The 9,766-nt window shown below is 39.2% G+C and overlaps 1 protein-coding gene across 3 annotated transcripts in view; it reads left to right on the forward strand.

The window, feature by feature from the left end:
- The window catches only part of SUZ12 (SUZ12 polycomb repressive complex 2 subunit), a 48,571-nt gene extending 41,216 nt beyond the window's left edge, over positions 1 to 7,355 (forward strand). For 2 of the 3 annotated variants that reach the window (XM_015083433.3, XM_027034442.2), the window contains one exon: positions 1,528 to 3,884. In XM_015083433.3, the coding sequence (XP_014938919.2) occupies positions 1,528 to 1,873 (346 nt within the window). In that variant the 3' untranslated portion in view covers positions 1,874 to 3,884. Of the gene's footprint in view, positions 1 to 1,527; positions 3,885 to 6,970 lie in introns of those variants that run through there. The other variant, XM_053212542.1, reaches the window with a different exon arrangement.
- Positions 7,356 to 9,766: the final 2,411 nt, after the last annotated feature.

The following is a 9,766-nucleotide window of genomic DNA, read 5'->3' on the forward strand; positions in this document are numbered from 1 at the left end:
TGAGTTCCATTTTCATTCCTTGATCCAAATCTGCTAGAATAACAACTATTGGGGTTCATGATTTACCAACATTATAAAGTGGCAGGTAGCTGGGTAAACTTTGGATTTTACGATATCTGCAGGCAGACTTTACAGACCTTGTTGAACTCAGTTTCGGTGGGTAACTGAGCAGCCATTCTCCTGTTTGGTTTAATTTTATTTTTTCAAATTCTATTCATTGTGGGTGCACCCTGCATGCTTTCTACTAACACAACCACACTGTACCACATTTGTTGTGACACCTTCGAATCTTTTTTTTTTTTTTTTAATGTTTGTTTATTTTTGAGAGAGAGACTGAGACAGAGTGCTTCCTGGGGAGGGGCAGAGAGAGAGGGAGGGAGGCACAAAATCCAAAGCAGGCTCTAGGCTCTGAGCTGTCAGCACACAGCCCGACGCAGGGCTTGAACCCACGAACTGCGAGATCATAACCTGAGCCAAAGTCGGACGCCGAACCCAGGCGCCCCTCAAATCTTTTTTTAACGTGGCTTTTTTTCTGTTGTATTGAGAAATAATTGACATATATCACTTTATAAGGTGTATCATATGATGGTTTGATTTACATATATTGTGAAGTGATTACCACAATAGTTTAGCTAAAATCCCTGTTCTCATACAGATATAATAAAAAGAATAAAGAAAAAAATTTTCTCCTTGTGTTGAGAACTCTTAGTACTCTTTTGACAACTTTCCTATATATCATACAACAGTGTTAGCTATTGTCATCATGTTGTGCATTATATCCCTAGTTCTTATGTATCTTACAACTGAAAGTTTGTACCTTTTGAATACCTTCCTCCAATCCCCCCTTCCCCCCACCTTCTGCCTGTGGTGCCTGTAAGTTTGATCTTTTTTTAAAATGAGTTTTGTTTTTATTTTTTTTAAGTACTCTCTCCCAGCATGGTGCTCAAACTCACAACCCCGAGATCAAGAGTTGTATGCTCTACCAACAGAGCCAGCCAGATGCCCCTGTTTTTTTTGGATTCCACATATAAATGAGATCATACAGTATTTGTCCTTCTTTCTGACTTCTTTTACTTAGCAGAATGCTTACAAGGTCCATCCATATTGTCACACATGTGACATCTTTGTTTCTTTAAAGGTTTTCTATGAACTGAAAATGCAGAGAAATGCTGCTTCTGAAATAGCAAAGTGTGTCAAGGTCAAGGGAGAGAATAAAGGGGATAGCTAACTTGTTTGTAGAGAGTTCATGAAGGTGGTGCTGGCAAGAGAAAATGCTTTATATACTCTTAATACTGTTGTGTGCAATTTCATTAGGACAGACAGAAATGATTTCTATTTAAGCTCTGGTTAAATTAAATCTCTTAAAAATTTTAAAACCGTAAGCCCATTCAGGTCACTGAATCTCAGCTTCATTGTAGTTTTACTGCTTGTTAAACCATCACTTACTGGAGTATCGTCATAGTTATGTTGCATTTGACAAAAATGCTTTGTATTACTATTGATGTTTGTGTTATTTTTATTAAATAGGTTTATTGCTGACAATCAAATGAATCATGCCTGTATGCTGTTTGTAGAAAACTATGGACAGAAAATAATTAAGAAGAATTTATGTCGAAACTTCATGCTTCATCTAGTCAGCATGCATGACTTTAATCTTATTAGCATAATGTCAATAGATAAAGCTGTTACCAAGCTCCGTGAAATGCAGCAAAAATTAGAAAAAGGAGAATCTGCTTCCCCTGCAAATGAAGAAATCACTGAAGAACAAAATGGGACAGCAAATGGATTTAGTGAAATTAACTCAAAAGAGAAAGCTTTGGAAGCAGATGGTGTCTCAGGGGTTTCAAAACAGAGCAAAAAACAAAAACTCTGAAAAGAAAAGGCCTAACCCCATGTTACGGACAAACACTGAAATTGTCATTCTAGGGAATTCAGCCTCTAGGAAGGGTTTTGTTTTTGTTTGTAATCATAGGTTTCAAACAGGCACTGTTAGATGAAGTAAATGATTTCAACAAGGGTATTTGTATCAGGGTTCTACTTCACTTCATTATGCAGCATTACATGTATATCAGTTTTATTGATGTCATTAAAACACTCTCTAGTTTGAGCATGAAAAGCAATACTTCAAAGAAAGTATTTTTAACTTTAACAATTGTCTTATGAAATATATTGAATTGATAAGCTAGAAATTATTTCCTATATTTAAATTACAATGTTTTTTGCATTTGTGACTGGCTGTTTTTCTACTTTGTAATTGTGAAACCTTTTCTTGGGGAGGGAAAATTGGAGTGTGATTCCCTTTTTTAAAAATTGGAGATTTCTTGAAATTATGTTGCATTATTATTTGCAATCAAACCTTGATCCTTGATTTTGAAATCATTTATCAATTTGGAATGAGATTACAATGAGATATTTTATCTAAGTTCATTTTACAATTTTAAAATAGCACTTCTTCATCTTATGCCTGTTTGAGGAAATGTTAATTTTTCATATAGTTGACAGTGAAATGTCATATTGGCTTACAAGGTTACTGACCATTTGTTTTTATGTGGATAATTTTATTGCATTGCTCACCCAGTATATTTTTTTAAACTTGAACATTTGCTGTTTGGTTGTTTTTTTTTTTTTTTTCCAACATGGCAATCACATTGAAAATTCAGCTGTCCGCATCTTTTTATGATAAACTAAGGGAAGAATGAGTTTGGGATTTTTAAGATGCCACTTTTGAGGAAGGAAATGTTCTATAAAAATGAACCAGAAGATGTTATAACTTGTTTTTTTCTTTGCAAGGATGTCTTTGTAATGTATTTCATGATTAGAATATCCAATACAGATAAGCTGACTTGAATTGTGAGCAGTTTTGCCCTGTGAGATATGTGTTTTATGCACATATTTGCAGTTGGATTTTCTCCAACAGAAAGTGGTTTCACTACTGGCACATTAACAAGCACCAATAGATTTTTATTCCAACTCCAAGCACTGTGGTTGAGTAACATCACCTCAATTTTTTATTATCCTTAAAGATAATTGCATTTTCATATTCTTTATTTATAAAGGATCAATGCTGCTGTAAATACAGGTATTTTTAATTTTTTAATTTCATTCCACCACCATCAGATGCAGTTCCCTATTTTGTTTAATGAAGGGATATATAAGCTTTCTAATGGTGTCTTCAGAAATTTATAAAATGTAAATACTGATTTGATTGGTCTTTTAAGATGTGTTTAACTGTGAGGCTATTTAACTAATAGTGTGGATGTGATTTGTCATCCAGTATTAAGTTCTTAGTCATTGATTTTTGTGTTAAAAAAATAGGAAAGAGGGAAACTGCAGCTTTCATTACAGACTCCTTGATTGGTAAGCTCTCTACATGAGGAGTTACAGTCAACTCTGATCATGCCTCTGGATAGTGAATCTCGAGCATTTCTCTCGGGCTTTAATTTGCTAAAGCTGTGCACATATGTAAAAAAAAAAAAAAATAGATTATTTTAGGGGAGATGTAGGTGTAGAATTATTGCTTATGTCATTTCTTAAGCAGTTATGCTCTTAATGCTTAAAAGAAGGCTAGCATTGTTTGCACAAAAAGTCGGTGATTCCCTCCCCCAAATAGTAATGAAATTACTTCTGTTGAGTAAACTTTTTATGTCATCTTATAATAAAAGCTGAAAAAAATCCCTTTGTTTCTATTTATAAAAAAATGCTTTTCTATATGTACCCTTGATAAGAGATTTTGAAGAAATCATGTAAGATGATAAAGCATTTGAATGGTACAGTAGATGTAAAAAAAAAAAAAATTCAGTTTAAAAGAACGTTTGTTTTTACATTAAATGTTTATTTGAAATCAAATGATTTTGTACATAAAGTTCAATAATATAAAAGCTGTATTCTGTTTTGGTTTTGGTTTTATTATGCATTGTTAATGCGTATACTGAAATATTCTTTTGGCTATGATAGTAAGGATCCAGAAAAAGTACACCCACTGGTCAGAACTAGAAATTAAGAAAAAAAATTAATGTAAAATCCTGCTTTCAGTTCCAGTGACGTCAAATGCAACTAGTATGTTACTTATGGCAATTTTGGTAATCTAAAAATATTTTTACAGTTCAGTGGCAATGTTAACCTAATAGCTTATCCATCTCTGTGGTTTTTTCTTTTTAATGAAAAAGAATTTATCTTGGCCTTCAAAAAGCTCATAGAGGGGGTACAAATGAGAATTATAAAGTAAAATGAGGGGTGCCTGGGTGATTCAGCTAAGTGTCCGACTCTTGGTTTCGGCCCAGGTCATGCTCCCGTGGTTTGTGAGATCAAGCCCTGCTTGGGGCTCTGCATTCACAGTGCAGAGGCTGCCTGGGATTCTCTCTCTCGCTCTTTCTCTGCCCCTCCCCCGCTTGCTGTCTCTCAAAAAAATAAACTTTAAAAGGATACGCCGTATAATAAAGTTATATACTACATTCTGTGAGGTTAGTTGTTGAAGTTAACTCTGGACAGATAGGGGAAGCTTTACAGAAGAGTTGACAGTTCGGCTGCTCTTGATTGGTAATAGCCTGTGGCCCGTATGCAGGTTGCTGTGTCTTGTTTGAGCTGAGTGCCCCTGTGCTTCCAAAGCTTACTGTATGTAGTATCTTCTAAGCAGTTGCTTCGCCTTTCATTACGTTGCAAGGCCCATCTCACTGGCCTTAGTACTGCCTCACGGTTTTAGTTGGTGCTCAGATATTTGGTGACACGAGCTCAGGGCTTTATAAGCCATGCTACGGGTCTGGATTTCAGCCAGTAGGAGTATTTGGAGATTACCGCACAGATAGGACACAAACCAACCTGTGTTTTTGGTGAGCCGTGGCGGTAAGAATCTGGGAGGGAAGAGGCTCTGCACAGGAAGAATCAATCACTAGGATGCTACTGTAATAGCCCAGGTGAGATATGCAACAGCCCGTCCTGAGAAGCCCTCGTTCAGCGGTGTTGTGGGATGAAGGAGTGATGAGGTGAAGAAGAGTACTGCAGAAAGGAAGCAGTAGTCCTGTAGTGTAGAGAAGGAGTAAGAGCCACTTGAAGGGAGTGAAGTGCTCGGAAACTGTTGATGCGTTGAATGCATGGGAAAGGAGTTAGGCTTATGAAGAGTGTGTGGAAAATGGGGCTCTACCAAGACAGGCAAAGAATTTGGGGGAGAATGGATGGGAGGCTTAAGCATGAATGCAGACTAAGACGAGACAGAAGCCAAAGATAAAAGTTACCAGAAAGGGAAAGAATAAGAGCAAGAACAGAGATGGACTCAGCTTGCTAAAGGAGGAAGTTTTGCTAATACAGTCATTACAAAGTCACTACCGGCACATCACCAAGCACTCAAGACATTTCCAGTGGGAAAATAAGTTGGTACGAGTCTAGAGAGAGCAATCTGGTATGTTCCATTAAAATCATGCATTTTGTTTTGCCATAACAATTCCATCTTTAGGTAGTTATCCTACAGATAAACTAGAACATGTGTAAAATGACAAATTGCTACCACTGTTAAAAACAGGTTAGACAGAACTCACCAGGGAACCAGTTAAATGATACGCTCCATATGTGGAATACTATGCAGCAATGAAAAAGGATCAAGGTTTTTTGCAACAATAAAGGGTACAGAACAGTTTCTAGCATGCTTCAAATTTAATTGAAAAACGAATATACCCCATTTGGTTATGGAATATGTCTGAAGAATACATAGAAATAGCTGCTTTGGGGGAAGATAGCTGGAGTAGAGAACAGATGAGGAGTCTTTTCACATTGCCATTTTTGAAACATCTGAATTTACTATGTATTTTTTATAGTTCATGTTTATTTTTGAGAGAAACAGCGCGCCAGTGGGGTAAGGGCAGAGAGAGAGGGAGACACAGAATCTGAAGCAGGCTCCAGACTCTGAGCTGTCAGTACAGAGCCCGACATGGGCCTCAAACTCACAAACCATGAGATGGCCTGAGCCAAAGTTAGCCGCTTAACTGACATAGCCACGAAGGAGCCCCAAGTTCTTCTATGTTTTTTTAAATGTTTTATTTATTTGGGGTTTGGGGAGCAGAGAGAGGAAGATAGAGAATCCCAACCAGACTCCACACTGTCAGCGCAGGGCCTGACACAGGGCTTGATCCCATGACCCTGAGATCATGACCTAAGCTGAAATCAAGAGTTGGACGCTTGACTGAGCTACCCAGATGTCCTCCAGGTTTTTTTTAATCTTTATTTTCGAGAGAGAGAGACAGAGTGCGAGCAGGGGAGGAACAGAGAGAGAGAGAAGGAGACACAGAATCCCAAGCAGTCTCCAGGCTCCAAGCTGTCAGCACAGAGCCTGACGCGAGGCTGGAACTCCCGAACCGTGAGATCATGACCAGAGCCAACGTCGGCTGCTCAACCGACTAAGCCACCCAGGCGCCCCTTCCTATAGTTCTTATATTTACAAAATCTTTAAAAAATTAAGTCCAGACAATAGAAAAGGTAATTGAAGAAGGATGGTGTTCTCACTAGGAAAAAGGCAAAATGGGTAAGTGTGTAGCACAGAGCTCTGAGCACAGTAAATTTCTATGAAGTAAAAATAGTCATTGTCAAAAATAGTTCCTAAAAATTCAATTTGGGGGCACCTGGTTGGCTCAGTCGGTTGTGTCCAACTCTTGACTTTGGCCCCCAGGTCGTGATCTCAGGGTCATGGGATCGAGCTCAGCATGGAACCTGCTTGGGATTCATTCATATTCATTCTCTCTCTCTCTCTCTCTCTCTCTCTCTCTCTCCCCCCTGCCCCCGCTCATGCTCTAAACTTAAAAAAAAAAAATTAAAATTCCATTTTATTAAATATAAATAGTATGCTGCTCCTAGAAAGGTGGAAATATGCGAGGTTCTGTTAATTACACCAAGTACCATATTAAAGGAGAGATCTCATTAATGGTTCCTGGTTGTTGTCAGAATGAAATTCATACTCTTCCTGACCTGACTTTATTTATCTTTCCAGTCTTATCTCATGTATGCAGTCTCCCCTCCAACCAAGTGGAGTACCAGGACATGGCAGAAGTTAAATACACACCATGCACTCTGTTGTTCTCAGGATATAGTCTATGATCCAATTCCTGGAGTATCTTGGGTTCCTATGTACTGCTTCCTATGAGGGTAAGGTTGATTTTTATAAAAGGCTAAAAACTCACTAAGTACATTCTTAGACAAGCCTAAGATTGTTACTTAAATGTCACATGGGATGAATCACTTTATAAAGCTGATTCTAGAAAACAGGGTTGATACTGGACTATTGTATTTATCTTTTCCCATTTTTAAAAAAATACTTATTTTGAGAGACAGAGAAACCATGAGCAGGGGTGGGGCAGAGAGAGGGGCAGAGAGAGGGGCAGAGAGAGAGGGAGAAAGAATCTATGCTGAGCGTGGAGCCTGATGTGGGATTCGACCCCATGAGCTGCGAGATCATGACCTGGGTGGAAACCAAGAGTCAGAGGCTTAACCAATTGAGTCACCCAGGCGCCTCGAGATTAAAAGCTTTTATGAGAGATTAGTTTTATTTTAGCAAATACAGCTTTTGTCTTTTAAGAAGAAAAGTCTTCATTTAAAAGTATTTCTCAGGGGTGCCTGGGTGGCTCAGTTGGTTAAGCAGCCCACTTCAGCTCAGGTCATGATCCCACGGTCTGTGAGTTCGAGCCCCGCGTCGGGCTCTGTGCTGACAGCTCAGAGCCTGGAGCCCATTTCAGAGTCTGCGTCTCCCTCTCTCTCTGCCCCTCCCCTGTTCATGCTCTGTCTCTGTCTCAAAAATAAATAAACGTTAAAAAAAAGAAAAAAAGTATTTCTCAGATGCCCAGATATCAGGCAATGTAGGGTGTCAAGGAGATCCCATAGTTGCGTATTTCACAGACCAGTAATACACATTTTTCACATTGCTGACTTTTTGTTTTGTCTGGTTAGACGATTTGCAAACAGAACAATCAAACCTGACTGACGTCCACTGGCACTTTCACTTTATAAAAGGTCAGTACATAAAGAACAGGAGGGATTATTTCAGAATAAAAGATAGTCTTTTTAGTAGACTACATTTAGATTTGCAACAGAATTACTGTGGAGACTGACTTTTGGTTACTTTGGAGCAGTTGCTCCCAAATCTGCCTTCTGAATAGAACTATTCTGTTTCTTAAAACACACACACACACACACACACACACACACACACACACACACACACACAACAACAACAACAAAAAGCCTGATCTCCACTGATACGGATTACATCAGAATTTTTGTTATTTTTAGAAGTTCTCCAGGAAATTTTAGTATGCAGTCAGGACTGAGAGCATCTGCTACAGTAGATACAAAACCTCAAGGAACTTACAATCTAGTGAGTTCAAAGCAGGTTATTACCAACTTAAATACCCACAAGGCCAGTGAAATGGGTTACGCAGCTGACTGTTACACCAACTTGGGAAGACCAGGAATAAAGTTTTCCAGACAGAAAATAAACATACAACATACAAATGAACAGGCAGCAGCAAAGCACCGAGACTTCTCAATACTAGAAGCTAGAAAGAGCGATGCCTTCAAGTTCTCAGGGGAAATGATCTCTGATCTAGAATTCTTAACCAGTCACCACCACTCAAGTGGAGGAAAAAGGAAGGAATTTCCACATCTCTTTCCCCAAAATCTTGCCTCCTGGGTAATGATTCCCAGGAAGTGGAGGAAACACTTCACTAAAATAATGGAAGAATCCAAGGAAGACGACCTGGAATGTGGGGAACAGAAAGGGCAGCACTGGATGCGAGCTGAGCAAAGTCCACATTCCGGCGTGGAGCTCTACATGCATGTGGCTGCCTGAGCCAGGTTGGGAGACACCCACATGAGTGTGTTTCTGTCAGTAACAGTCGTCACAAGAGCTTGCTGTTACCAATAATTTAATACATTTCACTTCTTGACCTTGGACTAATCCTTCATGTAATAACAGAGGCCCTCAGGTGCTTGCTTTTACCTCTCTACAGGGAAATCCCTCCTAAGAGCTGCATTTACTTTTTCTATTTACTGTTCTATTTTTATGTTTTGACATTAAATCTATCACATAGCTTCAGAATTTATGCTTCTCCGAGAAAACGGAGTATCATGTCTTTCCTATTCCTCCTGGTAAACACAACTAAAAGTTCTGGAAAAAATGTGAAAAAAAAAAAAAGCCACCTAAGAAGACTCTGAAGATCCAGTCAACTGGCTCGGAATCTTAGAACCCAAGGATCAACACAGTGGTGAGTTCCTTGGATTTTCTTGTCTCGTGTATCCCAGAGCTGGGGCTGAGGAAGCCAGCAACCAGGAAATGCCAACAAAGAAAGACAAAAAAAGCCCCAACAAAAGCCTGCTCTCTCTAGCCAAAGGACCACAAAAGGGGCAGCCTTGTAAGACAGCCTTTAGCCAACCACAGCTTTCTTCCAGGCAAACGCTACTGTACAGGGTTGAATAGTGGCCCATAAAACAATATGCCCACATCTTGGAACTTGTGATGGTGGCCTCATTTGGAAAAATAATCTCTGTAGATATAAATAAGTTAAGGATCTTGAGATAAGATCATCGTGGATTATCTGGATGGGTCCTAAAGCCAAGACAAGTGTCCTTGTAAGAAACAGAAGGTGGCCGTGAGAAGACAGGGTCAGACTCCGAGATTGGAGTTATGCAGGGGCAAGTGAAGGAGTATCTGAAGCCACCAGAACCTGGCAGAGGTAAAGAACGGTCCCCTGTAGACCCCTTGGAGGGAGCACAGTCTTGCCAAAACCGTGAT

Source organism: Acinonyx jubatus, chromosome E1 (genome assembly GCF_027475565.1).
Source record: "Acinonyx jubatus isolate Ajub_Pintada_27869175 chromosome E1, VMU_Ajub_asm_v1.0, whole genome shotgun sequence".
NCBI lineage: Eukaryota > Metazoa > Chordata > Mammalia > Carnivora > Felidae > Acinonyx > Acinonyx jubatus.